General features: G+C 47.3%; 6 protein-coding genes across 9 annotated transcripts; 2 read left to right on the top strand and 4 right to left on the bottom strand.

The window, feature by feature from the left end:
- Positions 1–857: 857 nt before the first annotated feature.
- LOC117588310 (RING-box protein 1A) lies at positions 858–1,815 on the bottom strand. Of its 2 annotated transcripts, XM_034279500.1 has the most exons (3): positions 1,654–1,812; positions 1,461–1,488; positions 858–1,335 (listed from the first exon to the last, which is right to left on the bottom strand). In XM_034279500.1, the coding sequence occupies exons 1-3, from the start codon at positions 1,741–1,743 to the stop codon at positions 1,115–1,117; spliced, it is 339 nt and encodes a 112-aa protein (XP_034135391.1). In that variant the 5' UTR covers positions 1,744–1,812; the 3' UTR covers positions 858–1,114. The 2 variants fall into 2 exon arrangements, with proteins under 2 accessions (XP_034135391.1, XP_034135390.1); XM_034279499.1 differs by having other exon boundaries at positions 1,461–1,815.
- Positions 1,816–2,372: 557 nt separating this feature from the next.
- LOC117588551 (glycine, alanine and asparagine-rich protein) lies at positions 2,373–4,022 on the bottom strand. Its single transcript, XM_034279932.1, has 2 exons — positions 2,798–4,022; positions 2,373–2,739 (listed from the first exon to the last, which is right to left on the bottom strand). The coding sequence occupies exons 1-2, from the start codon at positions 3,912–3,914 to the stop codon at positions 2,516–2,518; spliced, it is 1,341 nt and encodes a 446-aa protein (XP_034135823.1). The 5' UTR covers positions 3,915–4,022; the 3' UTR covers positions 2,373–2,515.
- Positions 4,023–6,734: 2,712 nt separating this feature from the next.
- Positions 6,735–8,170, top strand: LOC117588501 (40S ribosomal protein SA). Its single transcript, XM_034279813.1, has 3 exons — positions 6,735–6,807; positions 7,032–7,275; positions 7,496–8,170. Exons 2-3 carry the CDS (start codon positions 7,057–7,059, stop codon positions 8,087–8,089), a joined length of 813 nt encoding a protein of 270 aa, XP_034135704.1. The 5' UTR covers positions 6,735–6,807; positions 7,032–7,056; the 3' UTR covers positions 8,090–8,170.
- A 1,430-nt stretch (positions 8,171–9,600) lies between these two features.
- Positions 9,601–14,252, bottom strand: LOC117588386 (pleckstrin homology domain-containing family F member 1 homolog). Of its 3 annotated transcripts, none has more exons than XM_034279611.1 (3): positions 14,073–14,252; positions 13,151–13,992; positions 9,601–10,361 (listed from the first exon to the last, which is right to left on the bottom strand). In XM_034279611.1, exons 1-3 carry the CDS (start codon positions 14,167–14,169, stop codon positions 10,269–10,271), a joined length of 1,032 nt encoding a protein of 343 aa, XP_034135502.1. In that variant the 5' UTR covers positions 14,170–14,252; the 3' UTR covers positions 9,601–10,268. The 3 variants fall into 3 exon arrangements, with proteins under 3 accessions (XP_034135502.1, XP_034135504.1, XP_034135505.1); XM_034279613.1 differs by having other exon boundaries at positions 13,157–13,992; positions 14,073–14,251; XM_034279614.1 differs by lacking the exons at positions 13,151–13,992; positions 14,073–14,252 and adding an exon at positions 11,123–12,998 and having other exon boundaries at positions 9,622–10,361.
- A 490-nt stretch (positions 14,253–14,742) lies between these two features.
- LOC117588307 (ras-related protein Rab-27A) lies at positions 14,743–17,969 on the top strand. The gene is made up of 3 exons (XM_034279495.1): positions 14,743–15,178; positions 17,029–17,239; positions 17,311–17,969. Exons 2-3 carry the CDS (start codon positions 17,081–17,083, stop codon positions 17,842–17,844), a joined length of 693 nt encoding a protein of 230 aa, XP_034135386.1. The 5' UTR covers positions 14,743–15,178; positions 17,029–17,080; the 3' UTR covers positions 17,845–17,969.
- Positions 17,928–19,176, bottom strand: LOC117588306 (trypsin alpha-3). Its single transcript, XM_034279493.1, has 4 exons — positions 19,092–19,176; positions 18,850–19,030; positions 18,488–18,770; positions 17,928–18,423 (listed from the first exon to the last, which is right to left on the bottom strand). The coding sequence occupies exons 1-4, from the start codon at positions 19,153–19,155 to the stop codon at positions 18,037–18,039; spliced, it is 915 nt and encodes a 304-aa protein (XP_034135384.1). The 5' UTR covers positions 19,156–19,176; the 3' UTR covers positions 17,928–18,036.
- Positions 19,177–19,360: the final 184 nt, after the last annotated feature.

Raw genomic sequence — 19,360 nt, 5'->3', positions numbered from 1 at the left:
TGTTGACCATTGATATATGGATGGATGGATGGATGGATGGCCTCCCCTGCCTTACATTTATCAACAATTTCTTAGTGTCTTTTGTGTTGTGTTTCCCACTTTTCAGTTTAGTTCAGTTAAGAGTTGATTTGATTGTGGAACCGCAGCAGGAACACTACACCTTCCATTTAACACCTTTCCCCGCCCCACCACACACACACACACACACGCATATGCAAAACCACAAAATGTAATTTGGCTTGCCCGAATTCAGTTTTGTTTTATATTAATTTTATACGATACGAATAACGTACATACAATATACATCCGCGCATACATGCATACACGCAATGGGTATGACTATGATTTTTTTAAAACAATAATCTAATCTTTTTTTCTCTTTACGAATAAGTTGAACTGTAGCATATTACATATAATTATATTATCTATACATTAATCATATTTGATATGCATATATCTATTATATTATACACCTTATTCATATATGTATGTGTAACTACTGTGTATTATTTTGTAAGCCACAAACAATTCAAGCAAGAGTGGCGAAACCAAGCCAGCCACCAACATTCATAATAAACTAAAGAGAACATTTAGTTTTTACAAAATTGCATGTTGCTCTGTTTACTTTTTACTTTTACTCTGTCGGTGCTTATCCGTTTCCCCACTACAACACCCAGGACTATCCATCCATCCACCCATCCATTCATGTGACATCAAGAAACAAAGAAATTCACGCACAATCATTATTTAATGTCTTTTTATTTGATTGATAAATATGATTTGAATTTCTTTGGTGTTTTGAACCTGCCTACCATTGGATATATTTCCATTCCCAAGATTCAACCAAACAAAAGGAATTTACGTATATTCAGGACTTTCTTCTTTATTTGTGTAAAAAGTTGAGTTCCTTACATCTAAGAGTTTACTGAATCCATTGGCGCCGTACTGCTGTTCATGTTAATCTGATCCTGGAGGTTGTGAGGTGTGTCTGTCCTCAAATATCCCGGGGCTGGCCCAAGGAATATGGGTGCATGCTGCAAGCCGTTTCTTGGAGGAGAACGATGTGGTGTGGTGTTGTGTTTTGTTGGGAAGGAGACGCTTCATATGGTTCAGTCTAGTGACCGTACTTCTGAAAATCCCACTCGCGATTGTCCAGGGGGCACACCTGGCGTGTCTTCAGCCAACGCGAGATGCAATGAAAATGGAAGGCGTGATTGCAAACGCCCCAGGCCACGGTGCACTCCTCGCTAGTGGCAGAGGCCTGATTAGCCTGGCACTCGATGCATAAATCCATAATGTGGTTGCGGCAAATAGCGCAATTGTCGACAACGATATCTGCGAATGTTTGATTTAGTTGCATTTATGTTTCGAATTTCACTGCTGGAACCGGCAGACAAAGAGATAGTCCGAGTGCCTTTCTCTCTCTCTCACGTTCTCTATATTGAAAATATTTTACTAACCCCAGGCCCAAAGAGCCACGGCGTTCCACTGATAATTGCAGAAAGGAGCAGCAAAGAAAAGAAAAATTGCAAAAATAGGGTTTGTTAATAAATTCCCATTGAACACACCACAGCACACGCACTGATTCACATACGCAGCGGTGTGCGCATTGAGTGCCTGAAAATGCTGTGTGTGCTGCATTTGTAAACTTACTTTTTTAACATCGAAACGCTTCTTTTCGCCCTTGCTGCTGCTGGAGGGCACTTCGAATTCTTCCTCGTCAACCTCCATATTTCTGTCCATTTATTTGAAAAGCTAGAAAAACTAAAAAATTTCACAATTTGCTGATGATATTAACTACAATGTGACCGCTCACTATTAAATATATCCTTACAAGTATGCCGGAATATGCCTACTCATTTGTAAAAAAATACCGAAAACATATTTTTCGCTGAACAGAGTGTACCCAGGTTAATTGTTATAAAAATAAATAAATAATATTAAATTTAAATAATTACAAATAAAACTATTAATTTTTGGTTTTCCGGCGCTCCTGTATTTGCAATTGTTTTTGATCAAAGTGATTTATCTTCTCGTAATTTGTAACAAACGGCCTCAACAGAGATTTTACACGATGAATCGATAACTGAATCGAACTGTTGCCCTGATCAATTTTTTTTAAATAAATATTTATAAAAGAGGCACAATCTAAATTACACTGGCAATAGTGTAAGTTGTAAGTCAATTCATCAGTAAGTCATATATTTTTTATCTTTTGCAATTAAATTTCGTTTTAATGTATAAAATATAATTTACTTCCATTGCAGTGAGAAAAATGTTGCTGTTATGAAAAGTAAATCGGAAATAATTGGCGAAAGTGAAACCGCAACCGGAAATCTCTCCGGTGTGGACCCAGATGAATATGAACATCCCAAAGATTTGCAGATATATTTCTCTCAATAAATTAGTTTATAAAAATGTTGCATTTAGGTTCCCCTCCGCACTTTTAGCCAACCTTTCGTTGGGCTGCCGATTTTTTCCTTTTCTTCTTGGGCGCCTGTCGCTTACGGCCCTGCTAGGAGGTAGCACCCTTGTTTCCCGGCTCCCGGGCGCGGGTATCGCTTCGGTCGCGCTTGACCACCGGCAGCCGCGTCCAGATATAGCCACCAGACCGCTGTCCCGTGTACTCGTCGATGTCCGGCAAGGGGAACGGCGTGCTGCGGTCGTAGTAGTAGTTACTCGGCGCATGCATCACAAACTCCAGGAAGCAGAGCTTGCGCGAGAGCTCCTCGTCGGGCCCTGAAAGAGAGAGAAAAACGTAAGAAAGGTTGCAGCATGACGCGTGTGCGTGGCTCACCGATTAGGTAGGTGGCCGGATCGAAGCAGTCCTGTGGATCGGGACTGTCCTGCGTGGGTATTAGCCAGGTGAGGAAGGCAGACTTCTCGCAGTAGGCGTCAATCAGTAGACCGCGGATCTGGGCGTAGTACAGCTTCTGCTGGCCATCGACAATGCTCACAATGTCACCGATCTGCATGTAGCTGCCCTTGTAGAACACACTCTTCACGAATTTGGTGCACGCCTGCACCTTGGGCGTCTTCTGGGCGGGCCGCTTGAAGATGGCTCGCCGATTTCTGGCACCTTGTGCGCCGCCGGCGCTGCCAGCGCCAGCTTTGGCATGCGCCTTGCTGTTGCCCGCATGCGATCCGGCTCCGTACGAATGAGCGGTGGAGCCTGGTCCATTGGGATTGCCATTGTAGCCATTGGCCTGTCCGCCATTCTCTCCGACGCCCGAGCGTCCCGTCAGCTTCGCCTTGAAGCGAGTGGCCCGCGTACTCTTGCGCAGGCGCTTCATTATTGTGGGCGTCTGATTTCCGGGAGTTGCGGCCGCTGACGTTCCATTGATGCTGCTCCTCGTGATCTTGCCGCCGCGTTTCGTGGCCCGAGAAGTTGTGGCCTCTGGCGCGGCTTGAACCACCGCCTCTTCCTTGATCTTCTCACTTCCTTCGGTCTCGGCTGGCGTGCCTTTGGCGCTCGCCCCTTTTGCTGGGGCTGCTGAGGCTGGTGCTGGTGCTGCTGGGGTTTCGGGTGGCTTCACAACAATTTTGACAGGTTGCTCATGGCTGCTTTGTGGCTTGGCCGCCTCTGGTTCCGCAGCTTTGGCGAGCGTCGTGGCCTCCTGCACGCTCTCCTCTGGCTGGCTGGGTTCTGATATCGGTGGGTTTTCCGGCTCTTCTGTTGTTGGCACTGGTTCGGCAACGGGTGCATCCACTAGAGCATTATTTTCAGTTTCTGATTTGATTGGGTTTTCTTTAGTTATCCCCTGTTTGGCAGACGCACAGGCCCCGCACAGTGCCTCGGCATCGCCGCTGTCAGCGTTGGTGGCAGTCTCCGGAGGCTGGCAGGGCTGTTCCTTTGCACTGGCCTTGCCGCACTTGCTGCACTGCTCTGGGATCGGGTTGGAATCTATAGACATGGCTGCTTGCTGGCCAATCAGCTACGGATTCAGCCCTTTGTTTTGATATAAACAAAGTTTCTGCAATTCCAAATGCAGAGTTTTTTAATCATGCGTCAGTGTTGATTAATATCGCAGAGTGGCTGCAATAATGAAATTATATAGGGTGGTCCCGTCGGAAAAACGGCTCCACTAACAATGCCGTCAATATGTTCGAGTGAAAGGGTTCTGCTTGTGAAACGACAATATTGAAACGACAAAAGAGTGTGCTGATTAAGCCTTTGATGAAATGGGGTTTAAGGTTGCCCAATGAAAGAAAAAGAGTTGAAGTTTCGTCCGAACGCACTGAAATCTAATGGGGTAAAAACGAAGCGAAGCCAGCCTACGAACACCTTATCTAATTGCATCATGCACAGAACTGAATATTCGTTAATACTAAAAAATACCATACCTTATAATGAAATATTCTTGATATATCCTCTAAATGACTAAATTGACTAAAAATCAACATAAGAAAGTTAGCACATTGTTGGTAAGGAGGGTTTAAACTAGGAACTATATAACAAAAAGGAAATTTCTTTTTACATTGGTTGCTTAAATATTGTTGTGATCTTTTTGTCAAGGCAACCATGTAAAAAACTCTTTCGGTCGATTGCTTGATCTGGTCTTTGTCTCGGATCCGACCGTAGCGTTGTTAACACGAGCACTCCCGCTCACTATACCTGAAGACTGCTATCATCCTACTTTCGAAGTGTCGATAGATATTGGACCAACTGTATCGGATCGTGCGGGTAGGCTATCTGAACGCGTCCGCTGCTTTCGTAAAGCCGAGTTTACGAAGCTCAATAACTTAATTCGAAATTTTGATTGGTCCGCTCTGTACTTGTGCAGTGACGTCATTTTTTTTTACACGTGTGTCCCACTTTCATGTCCGACTAGATCTGCGAAACCTCCTTGGTTCACCAAAGGGTTATCCAGTCTAAAGAACCTAAAATCAAGACTATTTAAAAAATCTCAAGAAGTTGGTTCTCCCTCTTCTCTTTCTAATTACTTAATAGCTCGGTCAAATTTCACTGTTCTTAATGCTCAATGCTATAGGAACTACCTCCTTCAATGCAGGATACGTTTTTCACAGGAACCTAAACAGTTCTACAGCTTTGTAAACAGTAAGCGTAGAACGTCCGCACATCCATCCTCGCTATTATTTTTGAATATGTCGGCTAACAATGATCAGGCAATCGCCGATCTTTTTGCACAATTCTTTCAAACCACCTATTCCCAGCAAAGCTACCCAGGTCATATGTATCCATATAGTTTACCACGGTCGAATGGGATTTTCTGCCCTTTGTTTAATGAAGGCTCCTTACTTCATGAACTTCAATTAGTTAAGCAGGTAATTTCCCCGGGCCCTGACGGAGTTCCCGGCTGTGTACTCAGGTACTGTACCGAGTCTCTGTGCGGACCTTTGCTTAAACTATTCACTCTATCCATCCATTCTTCTAGCTTTCCCCCCATCTGGAAGGAATCCTTTATAATTCCTCTCCATAAGAAAGGTAGAAAGTCTGACGCTAAAAACTATAGAGGTATATATAAGTTATCCGCTATTCCTAAAATGTTCGAGAAAGTTTTAACTTCGCACTTGCAGCGTCTCTGCCAATCACTTATATCTCCAGATCAGCACGGATTTATACGGAGACGATCAACAACAGTTTAGTTGTGTTTAGTTCTAATTTTCCTCGAATATTAGCCTAACATCTTTCCTGCATGCTCGCGACCGGTTCTGTTAATCGCGCCGCGCGCCTTGCGGCAGCGCCGCTCGGTCGATTGAGCGGGAGGAGGGCTGCGTTCTGCTGGGTTCCGCGCGTAACATTCTTGGGCTTGGTGTCGCATGGGCCACTTGATGGTGCAGTCATTGCATATCAACGTCCAGACATATAACTTAAAAACTATACAATAAAAATAGTCCTCAAACTAAGAAAATCTCCTAGAATAGTGGATTAATCAATCCGATAAAATTCAATTTTTAGCTGAGGGTCTAAGTATACTAGTAACAGAATATCAAACTAGAGGACTGATTTAAGATTTTTGGAATATTTATATGAGAAGGTATATTTTGGTAAATTTCTAGGGTATTTGTGTGCTAATATTTTTGAAACGTACCTCACCTTTTTGCATGTAATTTTTAGATGTTATTTCGAATATTCTCATCGGTTGAATGTTGAAAAAAATTATTTTTTAAGTATTTATTTTTGATATAGAATTCAAAGTAAATGGCGGGTAATATCAAATAGAAAGAAACAACTAACTTAACTTAAATGGGGTCCGTCAAGCTCACCAACATGCGCAGCACCCAGCTGAATAATTTGATGGAGCCAAGCTGTGCGACATTTCTGGATGATTAACATAGAAGAACTGCCCCGAAACTACTCCGAGCTTCTAATATTTACTTATGTTCCCTTATCCGCTCCCCGCTTTGTGCAATTTTCAGGAAAACAATAGAATTTATTTTCCTCTTTTGTTCCGCGCTGTCAGTTAACATACATGTGTTCAGTTCACAATTTACATACATTTACATACTGAAGACAAAGCTCCCTTGGTTCCAGAGAGGGTGATTTGAGTGAAAATTGTAATATCCAAATCCAATAAAAATAGTATTTATAATAAGCCAAATTGATTATTCAAACGGATTAAATTATTGTTTCAGTGTTAAAAGCCTTTGCAGGCTAGTAATATCAAATAGAACATCAAAATCGAGGAATATAATTTAGCATTGCGGTATATTTACGGAATGTTTTTAAAATGAGAAGGTATATTTTGGTATATTTTTGAGGGTCTGTCGGTATATCTTATCGACAATTCCGCTGTCAAATTTGTGGCTCGGCCATTTTGTCAAAACTCCCAGCGGCATCCAGACGTAAGTTCCACGAAAATTGCAAAAAGGTTACAGAAATGGGCATATTTTACTATGAATTTGAGAAATCTAAAAAACATAAGCAAAGACCGACATTGTGCAATCATCGGCAGTACATTTATTTGTGATTTTCGCACATTTGAGGGTGATGCACGTGGAAGTTGGAATTAGTTGGGTTATGTTGAGGCGACGGAGAGCTAACACGAGTTTTTATTTCCATTTCACAGGTTCCGTAACTCTTTCAACGTTAAAATGTCGGGAGGCTTAGATATCTTGTCCCTCAAAGAGGATGACATTACCAAGATGTTGGTCGCCACCACCCACTTGGGGTCGGAGAACGTCAACTTCCAGATGGAGCAGTACGTCTACAAGCGTCGCGCCGATGGTGTTAACATCATCAACCTCGGCAAGACCTGGGAGAAGCTCCAGTTGGCCGCTCGCGCCATAGTGGCCATTGAGAACGGCTCAGATGTAAGTTTTGCGCCCCGCTGTTGTGCGCCCTGCTCTATATTATATTCGGCTTATGTGAGGTGCCGCGTGGTTTATATGATGATTTTTTTATCTTTCGGGTATGAAATGCAATGATTTCAACTTAAAGCTGATATACCACTCCTCACAAAGCCCATGAAAAAAGTAGCGTTCCACAGTCGCAGTAAAATTCAGTGAACTAATTGTGTTTTCCATTCGGCAGGTCTTCGTCATCTCGTCGCGTCCCATCGGTCAGCGCGCTGTGCTGAAGTTCGCCAAGTACACGGACACCACTCCCATTGCTGGCCGCTTCACTCCCGGTGCCTTCACCAATCAGATCCAGCCCGCTTTCCGCGAGCCCCGTCTGTTGGTTGTCACCGACCCCATGACCGATCACCAGCCCATCATGGAGGCTTCGTACGTGAACATCCCCGTGATTGCCTTCACCAACACCGATTCGCCTTTGCGTTACATTGATATTGCTATTCCATGCAACAACAAGTCTGCGCACTCCATCGGTCTGATGTGGTGGCTGTTGGCCCGTGAGGTGCTCCGTCTGCGTGGCACCATCTCGCGCACCGTCGAGTGGCCTGTGGTCGTTGACTTGTACTTCTACCGCGACCCTGAGGAGGCTGAGAAGGAGGAGGCCGCCGCCAAGGAGCTGCTGCCACCACCAAAGATCGAGGAGGCTGTCGACCATCCCGTCGAGGAGACCACCAACTGGGCCGATGAGGTCGCCGCCGAGACTGTTGGCGGTGTGGAGGACTGGAATGAGGATACCGTCAAGACCTCCTGGGGCAGTGATGGCCAGTTCTAAGATGATGACAGCTCAACCCACATGTTGAACGATTCTTCTGCAACATAAATAAATATCTTTATTTATGTTTCCCCCCGAAAATTACCACGTGTTCGACTTTATTTTTTTTTATGCTCGGCTTAGAGCGGGACAGCTTGCTAGCGTCTGTTGCTGCACAGGAATTAGAAAGGGATAGCACGAGTGCATAGGGTAGAGGCACTAAGCAAACAACATAGAGTTATAAGCGGAGACATGGCGGCTGTGCCGAAAAAGATTTTTTTTCGTGTGTCTCTTTATGTTTATTCACACAGTGTACGCTGAATACTCTAATGGAAAATATTTGCAACGCCAAACATGCAATTACGAAGCGTCTTGAAAAAGAACGAGAAGGGACGTGTGAGACGCTTCTTACGCGTCACAACTTTTATACCCGGCACTCAGTACTACTTCTGCACCTTAGCGGTGTTTTGTCAAATTTTAAATTTGTACAACACTACACACACCAATACGCTCCGTTAGCTCGCCGCCCTTTCCTAGACCCACACACTGCAGACTCGCGGCAGAGGGACGGGGTGGGTTAAAAGTCGGCAGATGCATGGCAGAGGGACGGAAGAGGCAGAGGCCGAGTGAAGCAGAAGCATAGTGTGAATGAGATAATGTAAAAAGAACAAAAAAAGCTGCGGACAGGGTGGGTTTAGCCACTGCAAATTAATTTCTTCATGAATGATCCAATCGGATATCAATTTGGTGATCTGATAGATATGGCAATTCCCTACGGAATGGCGTTTTTAGTTTTCTTCTATCATCAAAATTGTAGATTTGGGAGGTTTTAGCCCTTTTGCGGGGGCGGAAGGGGGCGTGGCTCATTTTTGAAATACACTTGTAACAGTGTGAGCATACAGAAGTCTGGATGCAACATTTGGTGGCTCTAGCTTTTATGGTCTCTGAGATCCAGGCGCTCAACAAGATGGACGGACAGACAGACATGGCTCAATCGACTCGGCTATTGATGCTGATCAAGAATATATGTACTTTATGGGGTCGGAAACGTTTCCTTCTGTGTGTTACATACATTCACTTTGTGCACAAATACAATATACCCTATGTACTCTTCGAGTACCGGGTATAAAAACAAAACTTTGTTTTTGCTAGTCGCTATGCGTTCAATGCTCAAGAGAGCCAACGCCAAACTCTCTCAGCCGAAGGCTCTCTCACCAAGCGCCGAAGGCACTGGGTGCCAATCCACTATACTGATTAGGCAGCCAGTTTTTACTCCATTTAACCACTTTATGAGTTGTTTGCTTAGTGGTAGAGGTGTCGATGCCCCTCAAATTTAGGCAGTGATCGCACGCATGTATATGCGAGCGTAGGCAGCAGGCAAAACGGGGAATTACAGTGGCCCACACGTGTACGTAATCAGCAGCACACTTTCTCATGTCCATAAGATGGATCCTTTCTTACTTTTACACACTGTTGATTTTCTCTCTCTTCCCCACACATGCATACAAATGCAATGGAACAGTCTTGCCGCATCAATTTACAGTTATTTATTGTGTTTTGTTGTTTCTTTCGACTTATTACAAATAGAAAACAGTTAATGATTGCAATTGCAAATTGCCTAATGGTATACATATATATTTATATAGTTATCCTTCCCATCCGAGAACGTACGATTAGAGGTGGCTTCCCATCGAAAAAAAATTAATGCTTGTTTCTATAGATATACAATATATAAATGAACGAATGTAAGTATAAAATAATGTTAGAGACAAATCGAGTTAATCTGATAAAAAAAAACTATATATAGATAGTACGTGTTTATCGTGAATTGGTGTGATTCTAGACAAGCGTCTTCTTAGATATCTCCTGGTAGGTAGAAGGATGCTTCCGCTTCCGCTTCCCAGAATTCAAATATCATTTAATTTTTTCAATTTTTGATTTCCTTCTGACTGCCGCTTCTTATTGTTTCCTTCTCTTTGATGACCAGATCTCCAATCTTCTTCGTGGTTGGTACAAAAATAAATGTATGTATGTATATGTATGCATATGTATAATCCTCACCGCCCCGCGTATCGCCGCCTAGTCTTGCTCTAAATTACAGATTACATTTCGGAAAGTGGGTTTTTTTGGGGATTTTGGGGGGTTGGGAGGAAGGAGCTTAACATCGAAATTTTGGACAGGTTAAAGTGTTTTTTGGGGGCTACTTAAATGGATTTGGACGCGCCTTGAATACCGTCATCTTTCGTATTTCCTTGATCTCCTCCTGCTCGCATCGCTTGCGTTGTTCGTCTTGCTGAAACGATAGATAGGAGGGGGAAAAGGCGGGTAAGCACGGCGGTAAGCCAGAGAATCGTTTATCTAATCGTAAGTAGGCAAGAGTAATGGTAAAATCCCAACAGCTGTTCCCCCCGTACCCACACCAGCACAGCAGTTCTAATTAGGCGGCGTTTATGTAACGCCTTCGGCACGAGGCTGGAACTGTTGATATGCCGGTGACTGATGGGGCGCCAGCTGAGTCACTTGTCCAGCCGCAAGACGCTTCCATCCATTCCAGTATATCACACGAAGCTCAGCGACTCAGGGCTTAGCATCAGTCTGAGTGGGAGTCATGGCGGGGTATTTTATCCAGAGCCCTCCACTGACGCTGACCCTGAGTATTCCATCTCTCAGCTCCGATATCGAATCCCACTTTTGTATCTCTGCCTCTCCATCCTCTCGTTTTTTGTCGCTCTTCTCAGGCTGCGGAGCAGCAGCCGTTTGTTTGCCAGTGGAAAATAGAGTAAGAACAACAAGAGGCTCCAGAGGCCTGATAAGATTATCACACACACACACGCACACACCCAGGGACACACACATAGAAAACTGAGCCGGAGGAATGGAATTTTCGCGCGAGATCAACAAACTAAAACACAAGGCAAGGTCGAATGAACGATCAGACACTCTCTCTAGAATTATACAAATAAAGGGTATATAATGGTACTACAAATATACATAAATGTATGTACTTATGTATATTTGTATGTATTTGAGCATGTTTATGAATGTGCGAGGTACCCGTTATCCAATCGTGATTCGATCATGTTTGTCCGTCTGCAGCTCCGTCCTTTGTCCGTGCGTCTGTTTGTCTCAACAGTGGGAGCCCGTCATTGAGGAGGCCACGGCAGGATTCTGGCTGGGACTGACCGTCGTCGTTGAGGATGAGGATGGTGGCGTGGCTATCGTGGATTGGCTATCGTCCGCGGAGAGCACGCTGCTGTCGCCGTAGAAGCGCGGCTCGTCGTGCGATTCACCGCCCGGCGAGGTCGTCTCCTCGTCAGTGTCCTCATCGTTGGAGCTATCGCCCGTCGGGCCATGACCGCTGGCATTGTGCTTGACACCGCCAGCGGCCGCGCCTGCCAACTCCTCGCCCGCACCGCTGGGCACATGCTTGAGACGCTCATAGCAAGCATCGCAAACGCGCAGCGATTTCGTGCTCTGCTGCGGCAGCAGGAACTTCTTCGAGGAGCAGCCGGCGCAGACAACGGCGCCGCAGCTGCGGCAGTGGTGCCGGCGCTGGATGAAGGTGAACTGCGTCCTCTTGCAGTGCATACAGATGCTGGCGTCCGTGTCCGGCACCCAGACGGCGGCGTGATTCTCCACGGGTTTCTTGCCGCTCTTGCGCAACAAATCCTCCACACACTTGTTGATGTGCGCCATCCACTCCTGCTTCTCGGTGCTGGTGGCCGCGTACACCACAAACGATTTGGTGGTGGTGCGTATGTACCAGCCGTTCCGATACTGCTGGTTATCCACAATCGAGTCCAGCGACACCTCCTCCAGCGGCATGATGTGCTGCTTGTTGTACTTTTTCTTGCCGATCACAATGTTCCCGTACACGAGGATGTCGTTGAACAGGAAGAACTGGCGTGACTTTGGCCGCTTGCGGCACATCTTCGTCAGCACACCTTCGCCCACGAGCACACGGCCGGGTACGGCCAGCGGTACACCGGAGCTACCGAAGCAGTTCTCCACGGAGGCGATGCGGCGCGTGTTGGCCTCCGAGTTGACAAGACGATCCACCATGGTGGTGCTGACTGCTGCTGTTGCCTCGCTTCGGTTTCGGACTGGCGAAAGTGGGTTTATCTGGGTCTGGCTGGGCTCCGTCGCTCCCTCTCTCTCTCACACACGCTCACACACAGAAACAAACAAACACTATATTTTCTATTGCTGTGTGTTAACAGTCTTCCCGCTTCTTCGGTTCCCTGGTCTTACTGGTTGCGACACTCTCCACTCTTCACTCTCCACTAGCGACTGCTGCTGTGGCTTCTCCACTCAGTGCTGCCGCCCGTGGCTGAACATAAAACAACAACAAAAAACCGAAAAGTACTCAACTGTGACGACAGACGGCTTCTATTGCTTGTGTGAGTGCGTGGTTGGGCGAGAGTGTGAGAGCAGGCGGGCGAACGGGTGCGAGAGTATGTGACACAGGCTGTTGCTGCGACTGTGTGGGTGCGTGCGTGTAGATATGGGCGCAGCTGTTGCAAATCCTTCCGTGCGATTTGTGTTGTTCCTCTGTCTGGACTACACTGGACGGGGGGGTCGCATTGCCGCAGAATCCGATCAACTGTTGTGTGCGGCTGGGGAGATGCTACCTGCACTCTTTTTTTTTTATGCAATGCACAATGCCTTTTCTACGCCGTCCAAAATGCCATGACTCACTCACACCACTAACAACAAAAACAATCTTGACTCCGTGTTCGTTTAAGTAACTTTCTGATGATTTAGAGCGTTTGTATATAATTTGAGAACATTCACTGGGCCTGTTGATATGTTTGGGTCCTACACAACTCGAAACTTCTCAGTCGAAAGCACAGTGGCATTCCCAAAACACTTAAACGTTAGTTTATTTCTGCAGGCACGCAAATGTGAGCTGGTTCTGCGGAACCATATTTCTGAGCTATCGACATCGCGGAACCAGTTTCAGTTCACCCACGAAACGCAGCCTATCGATGGCTACACGATAGCGGGGGTGGACATTTCAAATACAACGGTCAGAGCGACAGCTGGAAAAGAAATCAGCAAGAAACAATTGTTTGCACATACATTTACCTCTTTTTTCTTCTTATCGAGGCTGACCTGCACAGCAGCGTCATATTCGCGGCGCTCGCGCACGCGCTGATCGCTGCGCAGATGGAATGGTTGGCTGGGCTGGACGTCTTTCGGGTGGAGCTGGCGGCGAATTTGGCTGAGCTGGGCCTTCTCTTGCTCCTTGCGCTTGCGACGCTCCAAATCCATCTGCCAGTGCTTCATGGTTTCCGGGGTGTGGGGAATGGTTATTCTGTGGCAGACGACCAAATCGTCCAAGCGCTTGTGCATCGCCGAGAAGTTGGGCATGGGACGGCTCTGGAATTGTCGTGCCTTACGCTCCTCCTCATCGCGCTTTCGCAGCGTCGCTTCCCGATTATGTTGGTATATATCCTTGAAGTCGTATGCCTTGGGCGGCACTACGGCGCTCTCATGATGGTGGCTCTCCGGCCTGGGAGACCACTGACTTCGCAGCTTGAGCTCAATTCGCTGCGCATCTGACTCGCCTACCTCGACCTCGTTCTCCTCCTTTTCTACCTTTACCTCTGTTTTCGGGCTTGGCTCATCATCGCTGATAAGCTCTTCCTTTGGCTGCACCTGTCTTGGGCTAGTTGGTGGGTTAGCGGCGACCTGCTGCTCCTCCGTTGGACGTGTTGGTGATTTTGCGACCTGCAGCTCCTCTGTTGGACGTGTTGGTGAATTCGCATCGTTGCTGTCCGAGTCCCAGCTGAGGGGAATGATTTTTTTGGTATCACGCTCAACCTCCCTCAGCGGTTGACTGTTGGCCATCTTCGCCAGCGGAGTGAAGCCCAGGATAAGGTTCCCATTGTTCAGAGGTTTATTTTCCTTGTTGGCAGCAGCTGCGTGAGACAGAGACAAAATGGCGCGTTTTTGTGGCTTACTGTAAATCGGACTAGCGAATAAAATGCCTGCGACGTACCGAAAAAGTTCTGAGAGTGATCCAGGTTGTAGTCACCCACGTTGATCGCGTCCCAGTCAAACTGTGCATTTGCAACATTTACATTATGGTTTTCCATGGCTCTTCTTTGTCAGCGTTTTGGCGACAATTTTTTCAAATAACAAAAACACAATCAAACGCTCAGTGCGACCACGGATTTATCAACGAAATATACCAGCTGACCCTAAAAAATATACCGAAATATATCTTCTAAATTTCAAACATACCACAAATATACCGAGGAAGTTTATGTTCCTCACTTGTTATATTGACAATCTCGAAGGATTTCCAGCACTGCTCACTGCCAGTATTAACAACTTTTACAAATTTTCCCGTATGAAAAACAGGGTGTAGCGCCTCGAAACGGAGCCGTTGTAGCCATAGTTGCCACACTTGCCCACTTTTTGCCCATGGTTGACTTTATACCACTGACCTTATATGGCTATGTGAACCGTATATTACCAAAAAACTATAATTTTGGGTTTTCAAAAAATTCATTTATAGAATTTTGTATCTTATTTTAGCGAATTATGATTATTTTTCATTTGGCAACCATGGTTGTAGCCCAGCTTTAGCGCCTGCCAAAAGCTTGCGGCATGTTGCAAGTCCCCAAGCTTTGACTTGGCTTTTCATCTGCCCCAAAGAGCAGCTATTTTGTGCTGGGCAACGCATGGCAACAGGTCGTGCAGTGAACAGAGCTCTGCCTGACCCGCCTCCAGCTGCGCTCCACTGAGCCATTGACTGGGAAATTTTCGTATTTTCATCCATCGAATGTAATTGTTGCTGTGTCCTGTTTCCTGTATCGAAATTTCCGTGCGGAGGGCAATAGGCCAAAGAAAACAAACTGCGCGCGCTAAAAATACCCGTTCGCTCGGTGGCACCTGTTCAGCATCCCAGCATCCTTGAGTGCCCCACGCCCGCGAGCCTGGCCCTACCCCAGTCACCTGAAGCGCTTTGGCTTACTACACACTTTGGGCGCGAAAGTCAAAGCTGAGAGAGTGCCAGTGCAGAATGCTACGGCTTGGCTGCATGCAACACTAATTAGCCGTCGAGTGTGGATACCAAGGAGGGGAGGCACCATACATCAGGTGAGCCCTAGCTTTACCTAGTTTTAATTTTAAACCACTGTCAGCTCACGTCCTGCACCTGCAGCTTCGAGCCCCCGAACAGCACAGCACACGCACACACACATCAGGATCTCATGCACACACAGGCGAATGCAAATGCATCCCACGGCCACCAAATGCCGCAAAGCTCTGACACTCACTCTCCTCCCTCTCCACCACCTTAGACTGGTAATGTGATGTGAGTGGGCAAACGGCTGGCTTGTACTTTGTTATGGCCTTAATTATAGGTGTTTTGTTGCTTCTGTGCAGATGAAATCGTATTACGAACTTCTAACCCAATCAGGAAACAAACTCCGCATCCTGGATGCCATACGAGCCAGGGCCAAAGGTCTATTTTAGTGTCAGCCTCAAAGGTGTGGCGAGGCACCAAAGTAATTGCTCGATCTCTCTCCAAATCAATAACGGTTTAAAATTAACTGTTTAGGCGGCTGGCTGCGTGCATTCTTTTGAGTGCCCGTCGATGCTAATTCGATTTCCTGGAATCCCTCTTAGTTGTATGCCCTTCACCTGTCACTAAAACAGACAGCAGCGGAAAATATGTGTTAGTTGTGCGAGATGGTGCCGAGAGGGATGGTGGCGGAAGCGGAGACAGCAAAAGGAAATTATATTACCAGACGACAGCAATGGAGGGCTCCATTACAAAGAAACAGAGAGATGTAAAGAGAGAGTGCAGCTCTTGGTTAATAGGGCAGGGCATATGAATACAAGGTGCGAGTATTACCGTTCCCTACTCACACACACACACACACATGCGAATTTATCGTAAGAGTGTAATTCCCACCCAATGTAAATACGCTATGGGTTACACGTGCTACACTGCACTGCAAGATACGGTAAAAGGACCAGAAGCATCACTTCGATCTGATGCTCTCGCGCCTGGTAAATAATTGATTGTGTCGCACAGTATACTACTTGTCGCTCAACTCAATTGTGTTTTTCTTTGAAAGGAGAGTAGGAGAGAGGAGCAAGTATGGCTGGCGTCTGGTTGTCTAGCAACAGCTTGTTCATGGGGAGGAATGCCGCCCCCCTCCGCCCGTAGACCACAAACATTGTCCGTAATCCGCTTTGTCCAAAGAGGGGAAGCCGAGGCCTCAGCACAGATGCTGAGGCCCTACATTCACACTGCACACTTTTGGGAAACACATTTGCAGCAATGCATGTATGTATGTATGTATGTATGTATGTATGTATGTATGTTTGTATGAGTCTAATTAGTGGGAAGATGGCAAAAATGAAACAAACATTCCTGCTGTTATTTTTCTCTCTTTTGTGCTCTTCCTTTGTATGCAAAGTTGTGGAATTACCGTTTAAAAAGGTTTTCCTTTGATGCGATTCCTGGACGCAGGGCATGCCATGCTTGTCGTTCATTTTGACATCACCACTAGTAGTTCCAAGGTGGTAGCCGGAGGGCAAACTGTTTTCGAGGGTATGTGCTGGGTCGGTTTTTCGTTTTCGTAATAATTTTTATTTGAAGTACCGTTAAAAAATAACACATATACATACATACATACGTACCCATCCATCTCCCTCACCGCTTAGAAATTCAACAAAATTTCGCCAAGACAGAAAATGAGACAGAAAATCAATAAATCGGGATTTAATGAGTTTCAAATATTTGCTGCAAAAGCCAGGGAGGCCAGGAGGGACTATGCGAGTGAATAGAGTACATACTACCCACTGTACCCAGTTCCTGATCCGCACGTCACCCTAAGCCAAGGGCTTAGCCGGGCGGCATTCAGGAAAGATGATGATGGTGGGGTGGGGGGATGCCTAGACCTGCCCAAAACCTAAATCAATCTCTGTGCTTACAGAACGGAATGCGTCTGCTGCCGCCACAGACAACGGAACAGCCAGAAAGAGACCATGACGAACACCAACATCGATTACGACTACCTGCTCAAGTTTCTGGTGCTAGGCGACTCTGGGGTGGGGAAGACCTGCCTGCTCTACCAGTACACGGACGGGCGCTTCAACTCACAGTTCATCTCCACAGTGGGCATTGATTTCCGCGAGAAGCGTCTGGTGAGTAAATCTATTTTTTTTCGAGTACTTTAGAAGTTTTTCCCAGCATCCCAGTGGCGTCTTCCCAACAGGTGTACAACTCGCGCGGACGTAGACATCGCATACACCTGCAGATCTGGGATACGGCCGGGCAGGAGCGCTTTAGATCCCTGACGACCGCCTTCTACCGGGATGCGATGGGCTTTCTGCTCATCTTTGATCTGACCAGCGAGAAGTCCTTCCTGGAGACCGTCAATTGGCTGGAACAGCTGCGCATGCACGCCTACTCCGAGGATCCGGACGTTGTGCTGTGCGGCAACAAGTGCGATCTGCTCGAGCTGCGTGTCGTCAGTCGCGACCAGGTGGCGGCACTGTGCCGCCGCTACCGTCTGCCCTACATCGAGACGAGCGCCTGCACCGGTGCCAATGTCCAGGAAGCCGTACAGCTGCTCGTAGGCTGCGTCATGGATCGCATCGAGAATGCCGCCTGCAACCGTGAGCTCTCGCTGTTGCTCACCCAGTCCCGTTGCCTGCCCAACGTTGCCTATGGCCCGGAGCTGCTGCGACTCCATGAGACGAGCGGCGAACCCAAGGGCCGCGGGCGACGCAACTGTCGCAATTGTTAAGGAGATCCACCTCCTAATTACCTGATTCCGCCAACTAATCTCAACCAGAGTTCTTTATGTTTATCTCGTTTATGGTTCTACGTGTGTGTTTTTCGCTGTAAATAAATGTTGATTGTTGAATGGAATCACCAGGAATCGGCAGAGGCGCACCCCAAGAAGAGCTAGAGAGAGAGAGCAGGAATGTGCACATCCTTATCGTTTATATCTACATGAATACTGAATGGTTGCTGTAAACGTCAAGAGGCCCAACAGCAGGCTAAAGCTGAGGCCCAGGCCAGGAGACGTTCGGGAACGGGCCACACCACTGCGCTCGTCGATCCACTGCTGATAGTATTGCACATCCACGTAGACACCCGGCAGGCCGGGCTCCGCGCAACCGTAACCCCAGGAAACGACACCAATGACGCGACCCTCGTGAACCAGCGGACCACCGGAATCGCCCTGGCAAGAGTCGGTGCCGCCCTGGAGGCGTCCAGCGCACATCATGCCCGGCAGCAGGCCGGACTTGTAGATGCTGCGGCATGTCTGCTCTCGTATGGTGCTCACATTGGCAGTCATCAGAATGTTGGACAGGGTGCTCTGCAGATAGGTAGAGCGGATGTGATGAATGGGCTGAGAACTGAGTGGAAAATGGTTCACTCACCTGCTCTGTGCGTCCCCAACCGGCCACCTGGCACACGCGACCCGCAGGCGTGACCTGCCTGGCCAATTGGATGGGCGCCACGCTGAACGGATTGGGGCGGATCAATCCCTTGCGCAGGAAGAGAACGCCCACATCGTCGCGCATGCTGTCCGGACTGAAGGTGTTCATGTAGGCCATGGAGCTCACCTCGGACACAATTGTGCCGTTCGGGTGTTCGTATCGGTTCAGGGTGCCCATGACTACGATCAATTCGCTGGGCCTGCGGTAACGTTTCCTGCCATTGCTTGGGAAAACCACGAATGGGTCAGTGGATAAACCTGAGTGAGGGTGTGGCCGGCCCGGGGCAGCTAGGTGCTACTCACTTGTAAAGGCAATGGGCAGCGGTGAGCACCTTGTTGGCTGCAATAAGTGCTCCTCCGCAGATGTGTCCGCTGCCAAAATTATTGTCGTGCTTTCTCAGGCGAATGGAGACCAGATGCCTGGTCTCCTCGACCCTGGCCACGCTGCCGTTGATGATACGCGGCTGTGTATCCGTCTGGGCGGCTGTTCGGAAGAGGCAAGAGATTGCCTTTTGTTTCTATGTTCTCCGACGCCGTCTACTTACCCACTTTGCAGCAGATGAGAAGCCATAGAAAGCAGCCTAGACCCAGTTCTAGTCCATGTACCATTTTCGATGAATCAACTTGAAGTGCGCGACCCTCACTGAAGTGCCCCGCCGACATGGGTGAGATGGGAGGGCCATCAATAGACAGCACTGACAGCTCCAATTGGCAATCAGCGTCGCAGACTATCAGCCAGATAAGAGACTAACAAAAAACATATTAAGCGAAGACGACAACTCCGAACCGAACCGCGTCTCTCCACCCGCAAGAA

The sequence above is a fragment of the Drosophila guanche genome, unplaced genomic scaffold (genome assembly GCF_900245975.1).
Source record: "Drosophila guanche unplaced genomic scaffold, DGUA_6, whole genome shotgun sequence".
NCBI classification, from domain to species: Eukaryota; Metazoa; Arthropoda; class Insecta; order Diptera; family Drosophilidae; genus Drosophila; species Drosophila guanche.
This window is presented reverse-complemented; position numbering and strand designations above follow the sequence as displayed.